A 17,285-nucleotide genomic window follows, 5' to 3' on the forward strand; every position below is an offset into this window, starting at 1 on the left:
TTGAGCTAAAATTTTGAATTACAAATTAAGTTTAATCTAAAAATTTAAAAATGTATATAGGTACCTAATGTATAAGTAATAAATATGCACTAAATATTAACAAAATTACGGAAAAGATATAAAACAAATTCATTAGAAACGCCAACTCTGATAAAAATGCAAAAAAAAATGCAGAATAAAAGTGTAAGTTTTCAATTCCCTGATGTTTGCAACAAAGTACGTCGCACCTACTTGAAAAACGTTGCTTGGGGTTGGGACTTCCAAAAAAAATAATGCATTTTGCTTTGAAACCTGGGCTTTACAAATTATCTATAGGTACTAAAAATGGAAATTACATTATATACTATTATTATAGTATCTCCTAATTTATTAAAACATAAATACTTGTTTGGTAGGTATATCGTATAGTATGGCCATCTATAATCCGCCAATCGTGATTTAAAAATAAACATAAACAGATTGGTACCAGTGTACCACCTACCTAACACTATTTCGTAATAGACTATATAGTACATGGACTATAACAGCATAGACTACCTAATGAGTACCTATGGGCTATGATCTATAATTACTATAAATATCATTGGTTTTAATGCTTATAGGATAGTTATAGGCTATAGGTATGACCTCAGACTATATTATATACTAGTCTGTGGTATGACCGTGATATAACCATAGCCCGATATAGCCTATAGGTAAAAAATATAACCTACCTAACAGGGTTAAAAATAAAATCAAGAATAAAAAGTGGGTAAGTGGATGTTGCTCTGCTGTACAGTAGGTTACAATGTGGGTCAATGTATAAAACTATAAAAGATTGTATTAAACTTGAATTCAATGATATAATATCATTGTATAAGAAAAACGATTCTGAGCGGAGACGGTTTGTCAGTCTGGATATTGTTATAATTTATTATAGGTATCCTGTAAGTTGAATTTATATTATAATAGGTATTATTATTTTTTATTCGTTTCTATAGTAATAAACAAAGCGTTAGAAATTAAAATCCCATTTCTAGCGGTTTTTCATAATTTGTCGCTGGTTTTTCCATTGGCAATAAATAACTAATTAGAAAATCGAAAAATAACTTTTCTAAAATACCATCTTGATCCAATTTTCTAAAAGATAAGGTACTATATGTTGAAATCGAAGCACTCCTTCTGGTAGATATTTTGTATACACGATATAAAAAAAAAAAATAAACTTCATTGTAAAACCACTAGCTTCCTCGCTCCGCTCAGAATCTAAAATAACGATTTTGGCAGTGACCTCTAGCGGAATCATTTAAACATGCCGTTGTTATATTTTTCACGTCCATGACGGACGCAGGTGGTTTATGGAGCGACAAGCAAGACAAGTGCAGTTTCACAACAATAATAATAAAAATGTGGTCAAAATTTCAAACATCGTCATTCTTATCAGTCGTTTGTAACCGTTAAAAATTGTAAATTGGAATATTTCCGATTACGAATAGGAAGTTGGATCCCGTATTCTCGTGATTTATTTATTATTGATCAGTATTCTTTAATCCATCATATTTATAATTATTAATTATTATTATTATAATTATAGCCGTAACTTGTAATGCCGTACTCGTTAGTACCTACTTAGTATTCGTTAATCGTACGGATATTTGTATATTGTGTTTTTCCGTATTCGATGGTCTCCGCGTCTTCAATCTTCATTGTCGTTGTAAATTGTAATACCCACCAGTGGATGTCGAACACTACCGAATCGAACAAAAGGTACTTCCGACTGGATTTTGATTACAGATTTTGATCCACTCGGCGGCAGAAAACCGGGTAGCCGGTAGGTTTTTCATAACGTTTTCGTCCAACTCGTCCACAGGCCAGTGATCACGCGCATACCATTAGTTACCATTGTGGTATCTACTTAGGTGGCTTGGTGGCTTTCAATTTGTTCTGGTTTGCAACGTATGTATACACAATGACTAGAATATTAACGACCGCGTCAGATGTGTATGATCGTATGTCGGAGTCTTTGAACGGCCACAACAACGTCAAGTATATGCCATATCGTATTGCTCTGAAATTGACTGTCTTGCAAAAATACACTAGCCGTAAGTGCACATTTCTTTATATCCCTATTACCTACTCCTGTTACTTATAGTGATATCATAGTTGAATCCACAGACTAAGATATAAAATGTACCTACCTAGGTATTTTAACTTAGTCTATAGTTGTATCAACTTAGGTATACTATTTATGAATTATTGATTCAACAATACCTACCTACTAGAACAATTTTATTATTTTAATCATATGAAATTATAAGCGAGTTACTCATTTTATTATGTTGTTCAGATGGTTCTAAATAATAGGTATACTTGAGACTTGAAGTACGTAGATCCTTTTTAGTTGTTTCTGTGTTGGTTTTACCCGAGGTTTTATCTGTAGTATTATGTACTTCAGTACTTGTTTTAAAATATAATAAATATAGGTATTGTGTGCCTTCAAAAATTAACTTCACTATGATTTAATACTACCTACCTATATTCAGAGAACATTTTATATAGGTGCCTATTACCCTTGTAATTATGTACCTAATATTCTATTGCACTTATTTTATTTTAAATCAATATAGGTAAATGTACTCTAAGTATCATCCACCCGAGGGATAAACCACTATGATAATCTGGTGTACACAATTTTGATAATCGCATCCCCCTAAATTGACTCCTGTAAATTTTAATTTTTATAATTTAACTGGGTCTGGTACACTTGAATTTTGTAAACCTTTCAGTACCTATTTAGATTTTTTGAATTAATAGTTGCCTAGGGGAAGTAATGCTAACGCGGTTCCTCCTCCGGTCCTCGATTTAGGGGAAGTAATGCTAACGCGGTTCCTCCTCTGGTCCTCGATTTAACCGGAAAAAAAAAAAATATATAATAATTACCTACTAGTTTGAGAAATATCATAAAATAATTAATTAGTAGTCAATATTATTTGTAATATTTTGATTATGTATCTTTGAATATATAATATCCAGGATAAACTTAAAATTTTTTTTTAATATTAGGTAGGTAATAGTTGTATTCGGCTACACCCACCTATATAAAAAACTAGCTGAACCCGTGCACTCCAATGACTGTAAAAAATTCCCTAACCTAACCTAACTTAACCAATGGCAACCGATAATAAATAAATTATATTTTCTAATGTGGACTGTAAACTATTATAACAAATAAAAATTAAATTTCCAATGTGAATCTCAATGTACCAGGTTGAGCACCTCTTTAAAATGAGAATTTCGGCAAATCCTTTCTTATTTCACGGTAAAAGTATTAGAGGAACCACTGTTCCAAATTTCAAGTTTGTATGTTGTGTAGTTTTTGATATATATATATATTTATGTATATATATAGGTGTACAATTTACACGTTTATTTTAATTAATAGATAACTCAAATGTTAATTAACTTAGACAAATGCTATTGCGATAAAAACCTTCTCCATGATATAATCTTTCATTAAAAAAAAAAAAATTAAGACAATCTGTCATTAATTTCCGAGAACATTAGCATCAAAGGTTTCAATTTTCGGTTTTATATATTAAGATAAAATCACATAACCTATTTAATTATACCTAAAAGTTAATTTAAAATTAAAAACAGTGGTTAAATATGTTGCTTAAGTTCATATTAATACATTATATCATGATGGGTTTTTATCACTCAGTAATAGGGGATGTGGGATTTAATAAAATTGGCTAGGTAGTGCTTATATTTCATAATATCCAGCATCTATAATTTACTATTCAAATAGGTCATATTTTTTTCAGAATATAAATATTTTAAATTAAAATTATAGTCCAGCAAATAATTTAGGTTTGTAAATTAATATGTAGGTACTTGCTTGGTACCTGGCTAACAATATTAGAAGAGTACAATTTATAATTATTATTTATAACATTAAATTGTCATTTGCTATTAGCAAGGTTATTAGGTGCACATAATTATAAAAGTTGTATATTATATTATAGACTCAATTTGGTAAAAACTGACAATGGTTTTTCGTATAATATAAATATAGGTAGGTAGGAATATTTATAAAATAGATAAAATATATTCAAGTTGTTGATTTTAAAAATTAACCATAACTCTATTTTTACATTATTTGAATTTAGCTAAAAAAATTATAAAGTATCTAGTTAACAGTAATGAGCATAGTTCTTAAAGATTTTTAATTATAACAAATATTATATACATAAGTACCTAATGATTTATAATGTTTAATTACAAGATAAAAATAATAAAATAAAATAGTAGTAGAATGAAATGTATTATAATGAGCATTTTCCAATACGGAACTAATTTTATAGATGGTATATTATGAAGACACACACGGTTGTCTACTGATATTGATAATACTGCTGCTTTCATATCTGGCATTAAATCTTTATTTAAAAATTCTAGCCCCGTAACAAACATAGCATGAGCTTGTTTAACATTATAAATCATTTTTAAGTTGCTTGCTTCATGTATACTAACACTTCCCGAGTACATTGTACCCACAGCAATATATAATCCATCTTGACGTACTGCTAATGCTGATGTAGGCTCAGAAAACGATAACTCATAAATTATTTTATTGTTTTCAGACCATCTTTGTAAGTAAGATTTTTGTTTAGGACCATTTGCAATTGTATATATGTTATAAATCGGTTTATTTCCAACTACACCAAATTTACATCTTTTGAATATTTGTTTTTCATTATCTGGATCTGGATGAATAAGTGTTGAACGCACATTAGTAACAGTATTCCAATGATAAGCTTTTCCATCTTTTGCAACACTTACTATAAATTGACCGTCTGCACTTATATCTATGTCATCAATTTCTTTAGTATGACATTTGTATTCTTTTAATGGTCTAGTATCTTTTGATTTAACTATTGGAAAGTTCCAAAGACGAATGCATCCATCAGTACCTCCAGTTACCATTAAATTTCCATCATTATTAATTTTCACAATCCTTTGTAAGGGTTCTTCTTTACTGAAGTCAGTTAATAATGAATCTCCTGATGTTATTTTAAAATTAATTTCTTTACCTGCTTTACCATTATGAAATGTTGGTTCTATTATGATATCAGCCATATATTGTCGACATCTATCATTCTCATTTGCCGCAATATAAACTGTATTACCACTTATATTTGTACAACAGTTCATAATTACATTTGGACCACTATCGTAACGAATTACTTTTGTCATTGATATAGTTTTACCATCTCTATTTAGCTTGAATACTTCAAATCCATTAGCTATGCCAGTTTTGCTAGAACCGCCACCACCAGCCACCAGTATATAGTTCTTGAGAAATGTTTGAATTGAATACATCGGCAGATTTGTTGTAGTGACCACTTGAGACATGCTTCCTATATTTATAAATTTTTAATTTAATAACTTTAATGAATTTCAAGAAATTCAGAATTTTAGTATTAATTATTGTTTAGTATTTTGCTTTGATGTCAAAATGACAAATGTTATCATTTTTATCATTATATATTGATAAGAAGACCAGTGCTAACATTCTACAAGTACTTTATGTTTTAATAATAATTGTTTTGTGAAACAAAAATATAGTTCCCAAAATATTAAGAAAAATATATTTAAAAGTAAAATAATTTGTTATAAATTAATAATTATACTGTACCAATGTACTTAACTATATTGATATATGGCTATATCGTAAATGCAACCTCTTGAACGCTCTATTTTGCACCAATACGACAATACACTCAAATCCCTTCCTTTAAAATAAATATTGTTAAAATATATTAATTTTAAAACATTTCATTTCTTTAAAAAAAAAAAAAATGTTTATTGTTTAATTTATAAATATTAATTTGACCATAATATTATCACAATTTATTAAAATTGTATTGATATTCTATTTGTATATACTATACAGAGTGTAAACATTATTGTAAAAATAGTTTTAATTATAAATTAGGTGCCATAAACACTTTATTTTATTTATATTGTACAAATTTAGCTACCTATTTTTGATTCTGGGCGGAGCAATGAATGTATTGATTTTACGTATTTTACAATAATGTGTCTTTTTTTTTTATTTGTGTGACGTCTGTCATCACTTTTTAGATTTACATCAACAGCACTTTTTCTGATAGGAAAGTGAATCTAGTTAGTACTTGGGTGGGGGGAGGGGGTCAATAGTAAAAATTTCTTATTAGTTTTCAAAAGCGCCGGGATAATTAAAAGGAAATAAATTAAGGAAATATGGGAATTTTTAATCAAAATCGGTTTTTGATGTAAATCTAAAACAAATGACAGTAGATACATGACATTTTAACTGAATGTTTATATTAGCGTTTTCTGTACACCATACAGTTTTGAAAATATTTTGAGGCGTTTTTATGGACATTTTAAACTTTCAATTTTCTTAGTTTTTTTTCTATAAATTTCAATAAAATGTTATTTGTTGGGTCAAAAAGTGTAGACATTGAATACAAAGCTCTTGATATATTGTTACAACAGCAGTTGAAAAGTATTGAAAATACATAGTCACAAATTTTTTTTATAAGCATTTAAAGTTCAAATTTTGGCAACATTTATCAAATTTATAATTTATTAATTATTTTGTAGTTAAAAATGTATAAAATGTTTAACTTTTATGGCTAAGGATTGAAAATTTAAAACAAGGCTCCACGTAAATTGGCTATTATGTAATCAAAAATTAAATACAGTTTTTTTTTTCTGTCATTTTATGTCCAAATTTAGAGGAAATGAGATAAATTTAAATAAAAAAGAATGATTTTAGTGCAGTTTACTAATTTGTTTTTCACTAAACCTAATATTATTATCTATTAAATTGAAATTGTTTAGTATAGACATATTTACTTAGGCTGTACTTATTGTTTGATTATAATTGTATAGTTGCTATGTACCTTTGCAAATATAAATTTTTAATAATCTTTCTTTATGTTTTAGTGGATAAAGTTTCATTGTATGTAATAAATGGTGTTTATGAACAGCATAAAGGAAAAAATCTGAATCTCATTGATAAAAATGTGTTAGATGATATTGTATCTGATATCTATTTTGCGGTCCAAAAGGAGCACTCAGATTTAACCTTTGATGGAGAAATAGTATCTAACGTTTTGGTTCAGTTATTGGGCCAAATATTTTCAAAGTGAGTTGTACTAAATTAATAATTGTATTTATTTATTGTACATATTTGTGATTTAAGAGGACGCTACCCATACATTTGTTGTCTCCGTCTTACACACGCACGACATAGCAAATTGCTGTCCACTAGTTTCAATAGTGTGCTGTTAGTTTTGTTACTAGAGTGAATTGACCTATCCTAAAACTTTTAGGTAAGAACATTATCTGTGCTTAAGCGTTGCCGATTTTCCTAAATTTTCATTTTCAAACAAAATATGGGTATGTGAAATATCAAAAATTAAAAATGCTCATATCTCGCTTGAAAATTAAAATATCGAAAAAAAGCCTTTACAAACTAACAGCACACTATTGAAACTAGTGAATGCAAATTTCCTCTTAAGTGAATTTTATTGTTATTTATTTATGAAATTATTTTTTATGTTTAATAATATTGTGTATTGTGAATATTAGTATAAAATAAATATATTGCACAATAGGCATACTAATATACATTTTATTGCTTAATTTTAAATATATTAGTTTTACAATTAATAATATTGTTGTTTAATATATTTTTTAGGTATACAAATAAACAAATCAATTTGAGATCTGCGCTTAATGTCATAGCATGTTTATCATGTGATAGACTTCGTGTACGATTGGGTTATATGTTCCAGTTAAATTGTCTTAATAATGAACTTGGATTAACAAAAGAATGTTTTAGAAATTTTTTAAGGGATCTCAGTTTATTACTGAACTTTTTATCAGAAAAAAGTGTGTTTGAGTCTTCGTCCATTAACAATATTATTGATAATTGCTTCCAAAATGTAAATAGTTAATAATAAACAAATGTTTAAGTAATAATGTGTGACATCTTATTGTTTTATTTAATTTTCTAGTTAAACAACCCAAATTGTATGACTGAAGCTGACTTCATGCAATGGTTTATGACTGAGCCACCAGTTTTAGAATGGTTACAAATATTGTATAGAATAAAAATGGCAGAAAATGGTAAGGTTATTTAATGGAATTAGGATTAGCAATGATTTTTTTCCAATCATGTTTTAATCAAAATACGTATATATTTTTAAGTTAGATATTATGTTGTTCATTATAAAAATCAGAATTAAAATTGACTTTTGGTCCGCATAATATACATAAGTTATTTTTGTAACCAATAGCTAATTATTAGGGTTTGTTATTTTGGTATACATATTCATTTTTAAATTATAAACTAATTTAATTTTAAAACTAAGTCTGTATTGTATTTGTATATTTATAGGCATAGTTTACATGTCAAGCCACCAGAAATGGCCAGATACATACATTTAAATAAACTCAAAATTTGTTTTTAGAATATTTTTTGTAGTGGGGGAACTTAAAAAACATATACTCTGCTAATATATCTGCAAATTAGTTCTAAACACATATTTGTATTGTAATAATTGAAAATTTAAAGTGAATTATAATAATAATAGTAGATAAGAAAAATATTATACTTGTCAGTTGTCACATGTTGTCATGTATGCGTTATCCCTGTCTTACAAACGTAAAATACATCAAATTTTAGTTTATCAGTTCCAATTTTGTGTAATTAGCTTAAATATTAGAGTGATTTGACCTATTAACTAACTAAACGGTTAGAACATTATCCGTGTTTGGTTTTGTATGATATTTTAATTTTTAAGTGAGTTATGACTTATGAGTATGTAAACTATTAATATTTAAATATGTTCATAATGATAATATAACTCGATAATTAAGTTACCTTTAAGTTTACTGTTTTGTCATATTTGAGCTAACAACACTACATTAGAATTGCATCCTTAGACATCATATTTGGTTAAGAAATCCACTTAAAAGTTGTTGGAGCTGGCTATTTATTTAAGTGTAAACATTTGAATAATTTATAGTTTTGTGGCTGCCTTTTATTAAACTTTACAGAAAATATTATAATCAATCCATTTCAATGATTAAAAATTATTTTACAGGAATAACAATCATGTCTCATATAATAGTAGGATATTGATAATATTTTTTTTTATTATTTAAAAGAGGAAATCTTTATTCAAATTGCACTGAATTATGATTTTTTTAATTAACTTAAAATAGCGTCAAAATATTACATTTTAAAAACCTCAAAAATGTGTTTTACAATTTTTTTAAATTGTAGTCCAATTGAGATCAATCCAACCTGCATAAAGTGTTGATGTTTAAAGGAAAAAATTATTATCAAAGTATTACTATTTCATGAAGCATGAGAGTTTATCCTGTAAGACAAGGTTTTGTACTTAAAACGTGTTGGGTCTGATACCCTTAATTAAATCTTTTTATTTTTTTTTTCAGTCAACCATGAAGTGAACTGTAAAGTTTGCAAATTACCTGTGAAAGGTTTACGCTATTTTTGTTTAAAATGTGTAAACTATAACCAGTGCCAAAACTGTTTTCTGATTGGCGCCACTAATAAAAAACATAAATTAAAGCATGCTATGCAAGAATATTGTTGGCTGGTTTGTATTTTACTTAACATTTTCTTTAAAGAAACCTTATCAATTAAGAGTTTAAAATGTTATTTAATTGTAATTTTTAGGAAACACCCCAACAGTTATACACACAATACTTAAAATCCTATTTGGGAAGAATTTTTGGTATAACATCAAAAATTCGATATCTTCCTGTTGAGATGCCTCTTGATGTTATTGAAACAAAACAAAAGTAAATACAATTTATACATTATATTCACGGACTAAGATATTTTATTCCATGATTATATTACAATTAATAAACTATTACGTGATACCTTATCTTATTTATAGTACTCATTTCTTTAAAGAAAAATTAATAATGTAAAAATTACTATACAATTACTTATTGTCAAACACATAGAAATTGGTATATAGATATTAATATACATGATAATAGTGCATGAGTATAATATTATACATCTTATAACATATTTTTTTTAATGTGTTAATACTGAAATAAATATTTGTTTTTATATTTCTATTAGAACCTACTCTTAAATTATTTTTGATATTTTTTGAGACAGCTTTTTCTCCTTTGATTTTTTTTTGCTTGAAATAGTTGGTCTTGTAATAATCATATTTCTATAATCGTCTTGTGAATAATCTATTGTAATTTGGTTGACAGGCTAAAAATGTAATTTACATAATAAGTAAATAAATAATGATATTTAATATTTGAAATTGTATAAATAACTATGTAAAATTAATTTTGATGATCAAAAATACTTCAAATGTTTTAAATCTGTAAACAAAACAATATTTATATCACAAGTCTTGATAAAAGTTATTAATTATTATTATTTTAGATTTATTTTTTTAATTCAATATTTTTCTTCTATTTTATATATTCATTTTTTAACAACATATTACTTTATATTTTATCTTATGATAAAATTTGAAATGACTTGATGAATTTATTTAAATAATAATTATATTTAATAATTATAATTAACTGATTATTAAATTTTATAATATAGTTAAAAATAGATAATTTTCAATAACATTCATTAAATTTGTCAACTCTTGATAAGTAATATTGATGTTGAAATAAATATTGTTTGGCTACAAGAAATACTAGTTTGTGAATCATGCTCTGTGTATACAAATTAGATCAATTCAGTCCACAAAAAAAAACCCGGAAAGAACTGGTACCGATAAATAATCATGTTAGAGCTGATAATTGTTGGTTCCATTGATTCCTAAAGAACCGAGAACCGGTACAGGTCCATTAATAGTTTTGATATATTTGTATTTCAAGTGTAGAGTTGCTGTATAAATCACATTTTTATTTTTCAATCGCATATTAATTTTTTTTATTTTTCTTTCGCAGTTTAATTCTCGAAATATCCAACATGTGCTCACAAATTGTATTCAAATGAACAGATTCAACAGATAAACAAAAATAATTGAGTGTGTGAATCTGTTCAAGTAGTATCAGGAGGTTGGGGGGTTGTAAATGTGCATGTTAATCTTTTGGATTAACGTGTGCTTGTTTTAAAGGTATAGTACCATAGCGTAATATAATATAACAGTTGTCATAACTCATTGTCCTGCTTAAAATGCCTTAAATACAAATTATAACAACTACTAAATAAATAGTTTTATAATTGTTGGCATTAATAAATACATTTATTCAATAATATTAAAGAATTATTTAAATTAACTATTGTTATATCATTGTAATATTATATTATATTGATGCACAATAATAGTCAGTAGAAAACTAGTATAATCTGTTTATTATTTATGAAATACTTGATAAAACATATTTTGTTGTTTTAAGTTAAGTTTTTTAAGTTTAACATTATTTCAAAAAAAATTATTTAAGAAAAATTTTTTTTGTTTGTATTTATATAATAATTAAATAAATTACTATAATAATTAAATAAATTACTATAATAATGACTAAATAACTTAGTAAAACTTACTGTTCGTAAAATATTTTGCTGATGAACATACTGAATTATTTCTTCACATTCTTGTCGGTTATTATGAGTACCAGATACAATTGAATTTGTTTGTGCAAACATTAAATTATCCTATTATGTAAAAAATAATATAATTATTAAGTATTTTCAAAGAAATTTATCTAAAAAATGTCTTACCATAATACAAAGATTCACAAACAATATTTTTGTAGATGTTTGTTTTTAAATGTATTAAATTGAAATTAATAGTGAATGATATACCATTATATTGTAGGTAAAATTTATTTTAACAGTAGGATTACTATTATAAATTACTAAGTTTATAAGTTGGTTTATCTAAAGATATTGATTCAATTTTAAGCATGTTTCTTTAATTTATCGCATTTATTGCATTAAACAAGACGAGGTCATTGGTAATAATTAATAAGTGATAGCATAAGTGTAGTATTGAATTATGCATTTATGATATAATAACTAATATTATGTACCAATTAAAAAAATTAAACACAGTTTATACGTATTAAATACTGTTATAAAATACTAAAAAAAGAAATAAACTAAATGGAAATATATAAATCATTTGTCAATGGTTGTCAAGTGTGATTTTTTAATACTTGATAAAGCTTGTAGGTACTAAAATACTTGACTATGATATTATGCGCTTTATATTGAACTTTTTTCCAAATTTTTTTTTTAGCGTTAAAGAATTTAGTACTATCTCAGTTGATTCCATCGCAGTCAAATCACCTCGTCAAGAATTGCAAAGTGTTATATCACAAATAGAAAGAGAAAATAGGTACAGAAATATTATTTAAGTTAATTAATTTTTAATATAGTAAATATTAGATTGAACAGAAAATGTCACATTTAAAAATAACATAATCCATTGAATTATAATATGCATAAATGACAAAAATGAATGAACTCAATTAAATATTATATTGGAATAAAGTTACAGATGTTTAAAATTAGAAGTGCGTGCAAAAAATTGAAAAATATTTAACTTAAATTTTTTTAAATTTTTACATATTTTCTTATTTGTTTTCAAAACATAATAGTTATTACTTACGTGTTGATATTATGTGAACATAATTTTAAAATATTGTGATGTTTATTTTTATCAATTATATTATTTAAGTTAACATCTTTAAATTTATAAAATGTATGGATTGGATCAGTAGAGTTCTAGGGTTTTTTTGAAGATTGGTGTCACCAATATAAATAATTTATATTATATTATAAATTAAAATATGGTTACGGTTATAAAAAACAATTATCTAATAAAAACAATGGGCCAATCAATACTTTCATATTATATATATTTCTGGAACACTTTTAAACTTAATTAAAAAATGCATACATAATATAAGCTAATGGAGGGAAGTTGTATCCCTCCAAACACCTTCCTTGCATGCTCAACTGCATTGAATCGTATAAAATAAGTGGCTAATTTTACAATCAAGATTTTTAATTTGCTTTGAATTAACTTTGTTTAACTATTAATTTTTACTCTGTGACAATATTTAATTCATTTAGACTTCAAATTTTAATAGTTAGTCAACAAAAAACAATTTGATTTTAGTGGTGAATTGTAATGCAAAAAAAACAAAAACTAAAAACATTTTATTTATTTAACAAATATAGATGTTTTCATAGCTTGTTTAATGTTTATACACTCATGAAACATAATATCTACATATTTTATCAAAGATAAGTACCGCCTATTATTTTTGTTTGATCTTTTTATATTTTAATAACTAAGCTATTTACGTTAATGTTAAAATAATAAAAAGGTGAATAGTTAATTGTTTCAAACATAAAATAATTATTTTATAAGACATTCATGGAAATGTATGATATCTTCTTTAATGTGAATATTAAAAAGGTCAAATTCAAACGTTTTATAAAATGATTAAATTAAAATATATTATAATGTGTAGGTATTTTTTTTAAGATTATGTAATTTAAAAAAGTTTATCAATGATTACAAAATCATAATATTATTTTTCAATTAACACTCAAAATATTGTATGTATTTGTATGCATTTGTATTGAAACCATAGTTTGATTTTAATGTTTTTTAGAAACATTTTTTACTTAACATCTTAATATTAATAATAATAAGCATATAAATAAATACATGCATTTTATGTACGTTCTAGTATATTTAAGGCCATTCAGTGGAGTAGCCAGGATTTTGAAATGAAGGGGTTTAAGTATAAATTGAACCAATTTTTTCTACAGTTTTTGTATATAAATAATACATTTATTAGGTGGACAAATATCAATGGGGGGGGGGGGGGGGGGAGTCCATTGTTATTCTGTGATACAGTGGTATATCGGCTATATTTTGATTTGTTTAAATAGTTAGCTGATGTCAGTTTTGTATTATAACCTATTTTGTTGATTCATCTTAAATAATTTTATTTTAATGTTCCTAATACTTATATAGTATAAATGATTAATAACTTTATGTTAGGAAACTTAAACAAGAAAATGGTTTCAAATAAAATATAAAACTAATTAATATTTAGTTTTGAATAATAAAATCCCATATCTGCCCCCCCACATTTTTATGAAACTTACCATTTTATTGGAATTAGCATTTATATAATATTTTATGTTTTTTTTAGGTTTTGCTAATGTACAATATACAATGTGAAATAATAATTATAAATTAGATGTTTATGTTATTATAGAACTAATAAATAATAAACTTGTAATGTATTTCAGACTGTTGGAGATTGAAGTAAATACGTTGAAACGAGGTGATTCTCAGTTTGAAGCGTTTTTAGACCAACACCGGAGCAAAATCGAAAGACAGTTGATACGTCTAAAACAATTAAAGGTGGCTTAAAAGTTAATATATTGATATATTATAAAATAAATATAATATATTTAGTTACAATCACTATAATCTATATTATATATGAAAGAGCTAACTGACTAATTTATCGTCGCCTAGCCGGAACCGCCGAAGCTATGAGAATGAAATTTCGTCAGTAGTTTCATTTTATAATGTAAAGACCTGCTATGAAAGGATTTGGAAATAATAATTCAAAAACAAATAACCGCAGATTCTTGAATTCAATACTTTTATAGACATTTGAAGTTCAAATTTTGACTAACTTAGATATTTAAATGAAGCATAAAACTTAATTGTTTTGTTGTAATTCAAAGATATTTTTTTTGTGGAGACTTGAAACTTATAAGCATATTATTAATTTACGGAATTTTAATTTTAGTTAAATTACCATTACCTATTTATACCATGAACCTATTCACATTGTTCTATGGTAAATTTAAATAATTAACATAATTCTTAGAGTCCCTACTTTAATTTTAAAATTATTGTGTACATTTTAAAAATTAGTTAATTCGTTTTTTTTTTTAATTCCTGAACATTATCAAAATATGACATTGGCCTATCTTGCACCAAGCCACAGAAATATAATAGAAAATATAATAGACTGACCGACTGTCTTTGCTTAGAATAGTTTTTCGAATACAATGATTTAACATTTAATTCAAATTTAATACTCCCATTACAGTGCCTACTCAATGACAAGGTAACTCGATACACCTACTATACAGCAGAGTTTTTGATTTTGACTTAAGAAATGTATTATTTAATATTTAAAAATTATTCTAATGATTTATGTTGATATGTTGAATATTTTTTCCTATCGCTATTTTAATATTAAGCACCTATCCAGTATCATTGTTATACATTCTAATAGGTAATCTATTTAACACAATAATAGGTACATTTGATTGATTATAAATTATAATATTTAGTATTCCAAAAATCTTTAGCTGAGTTATTCCTGAAAGTTTAAATTCAAAGTTCTATTTAGAATAACTCTCTTGTGTGTCTTTGGTGGTGATAAAATGTCAAATTTTCTTATTAATATAAAAACATCATCAGAAACATGAAAAATAAATTTAATTTTCTGTATATGTATGACTATACAAACAAATGAACGATATAACAAGTTTGTTGTTTTGGGTGATTAGTAAGCAGTTTATCAGTGGCGTATCTAGGAGTTGTTTGGTGTTTACCCCTCCCCCTTCCCATTTCATAATCCTGGCTACGCCACTGCTAGTAAGTATTTATAGGTACTGGCGTGTAGGTACTGCATATATCATTTTTAGAAGCCTATTGCCAATAACTGGATGATATAACATAATAATAATATTGTGTCGTCAACATTTTACAATAGTACACTCAGTGGCAAAGCCAGGAATTTTGTAGGGGAGTGGGGGGGCTACGTCTCACAAAAAAATACAATATATCTTTTATTTACGCTTTTTGTTTTTTTATGAATCTTGATAAAATTCTAAGGTCAACATAGTCAATGGGGGGGGGGTATAGCCCCCTTAGTTCCCCTGGCTACGCCACTGAGTACATTATAGCTTATCATGTATCCATGTATATTTTAGAACCATTTAACTGGTACGTTCGGACGCGGAAAGATGAAGCGTATGCAGAGCACGCCGCTCATCATGTCGAGACCGGACCGTAAAGGTGATGGAATCGCCGCGGTCAATCTGAGTCCGATATTTTCTGCTGATGCGTCGTCGCGCGCCGTGCACAGCTGTACTGGTCTGGATGCACTCAGCACGTTGTACGGCGAGAGGACGGGTGCCGGAGAAGGCTTGGCCACCGAACCGAACGAGTTTTCTTACTGGCTGGGCCCGAAAATCGCCGCCGCCAAGAACCGAGAATTGGACGGAACTTATATCGAAAAACCGGCTGACCACAGCGACAAAGAAAACGACACTGCAGCGGCCATTGCCGTGTCAGCCAGACCCGAGCCCGAACCGCCGTCGTCGGTCTTATCCGACATCCTGAACATACCGTCAGGTGGTGGAGGCGGGCCCAAGTCTCCTGACAAAATTTCCATCACGGTCAACAAACAGTCGTCGGTGTGGCTCAACGCAAGTAGAGACTACGCCAGAGAGCCAACTGACGACAAAGACATGGACGAATTACATACCGAATTAGATAAGATTTTGGACCAGTTACAGAAACTCGTGACTTAGATAAAAAAAAAAACAAATATTTATTTTTTTCCTATTAAATCTAATTAAATTTCGCACTCTATAATATTGTATAATTTATATATACATGTATTATACTTTGCATCATAACGTATTACTATATTTAGAATAACTTTATTTATTTGTATATAATTAATAGCACATATTTTAAGAGTGGATCGCAGTACTTAAAAATACATATTTTTGCAATTACATTTTTATTAAATTCATAAAACTATCTTTTGTCTCTAATACAATTGTATTGGTGTATAGGTACCGTACCTAACCTAACCTATATGTAGGTATTTCTATTTTTTTCTTGATGTGTTCCTATTACAACATATATCACAAAAATATATAGGTATAAGTACATTCTATAAAAAAAAATTGTTCTTGGACCCACGAATCGCAAGAATATTCAAAAACATTATATTATGCGATTGATCTGGATTAATTAGCGACTAACAATAAAATTAATTCTATTAGTATGTTCTGTTGAGGCTGTCGATGGTGATACAAGGTGCCGGAGTTTTTTTTGGTAAAGCTAGTCAAAAATGATCGGTCGAGTTATTTCATGGATTGGAATATTGGTGTGTTAATTTGTAAAAAATATGTGTTAGCCTGAACCATAACTACA

General features: G+C 27.0%; 2 protein-coding genes and 1 long non-coding RNA gene across 4 annotated transcripts; 1 reads left to right on the forward strand and 2 right to left on the reverse strand.

Annotated features, from left to right (window-relative positions):
* The first annotated feature begins 1,345 nt into the window (after nt 1-1,345).
* On the forward strand, nt 1,346-16,888 carry LOC132948814 (utrophin-like). Of its 2 annotated transcripts, XM_061019463.1 has the most exons (9): nt 1,348-2,081; nt 6,976-7,177; nt 7,733-7,979; nt 8,052-8,163; nt 9,499-9,662; nt 9,743-9,867; nt 12,303-12,401; nt 14,339-14,453; nt 16,049-16,888. In XM_061019463.1, exons 1-9 carry the CDS (start codon nt 1,949-1,951, stop codon nt 16,649-16,651), a joined length of 1,800 nt encoding a protein of 599 aa, XP_060875446.1. In that variant the 5' UTR covers nt 1,348-1,948; the 3' UTR covers nt 16,652-16,888. The 2 variants fall into 2 exon arrangements, with proteins under 2 accessions (XP_060875447.1, XP_060875446.1); XM_061019464.1 differs by lacking the exon at nt 12,303-12,401 and having other exon boundaries at nt 1,346-2,081.
* On the reverse strand, nt 3,529-5,798 carry LOC132948815 (prolactin regulatory element-binding protein). Its single transcript, XM_061019465.1, has 2 exons — nt 5,691-5,798; nt 3,529-5,399 (listed from the first exon to the last, which is right to left on the reverse strand). Exon 2 carries the CDS (start codon nt 5,392-5,394, stop codon nt 4,258-4,260), a length of 1,137 nt encoding a protein of 378 aa, XP_060875448.1. The 5' UTR covers nt 5,395-5,399; nt 5,691-5,798; the 3' UTR covers nt 3,529-4,257.
* Nucleotides 10,166-12,019, reverse strand: LOC132948816 (uncharacterized). The gene is made up of 3 exons (XR_009665050.1): nt 11,783-12,019; nt 11,606-11,716; nt 10,166-10,303 (listed from the first exon to the last, which is right to left on the reverse strand). It is a non-coding gene; the product is annotated as an uncharacterized LOC132948816 (long non-coding RNA).
* Nucleotides 16,889-17,285: the final 397 nt, after the last annotated feature.

This window comes from Metopolophium dirhodum, chromosome 7 (assembly GCF_019925205.1).
Source record: "Metopolophium dirhodum isolate CAU chromosome 7, ASM1992520v1, whole genome shotgun sequence".
In the NCBI taxonomy this organism is placed as follows: Eukaryota; Metazoa; Arthropoda; class Insecta; order Hemiptera; family Aphididae; genus Metopolophium; species Metopolophium dirhodum.

Bases quoted from the DNA above. Each gene is read 5' to 3' on its own strand.
- LOC132948814 (XM_061019463.1), top strand. From the start codon at position 1,949: ATGACTAGAATATTAACGACCGCGTCAGATGTGTATGATCGTATGTCG. The intron at 2,082-6,975 runs GTAAGTGCACAT...TTTATGTTTTAG, and splicing joins CTTGCAAAAATACACTAGCC to TGGATAAAGTTTCATTGTAT. The intron at 7,178-7,732 runs GTGAGTTGTACT...TATATTTTTTAG, and splicing joins TTGGGCCAAATATTTTCAAA to GTATACAAATAAACAAATCA.
- LOC132948815 (XM_061019465.1), bottom strand. From the start codon at position 5,394: ATGTCTCAAGTGGTCACTACAACAAATCTGCCGATGTATTCAATTCAA.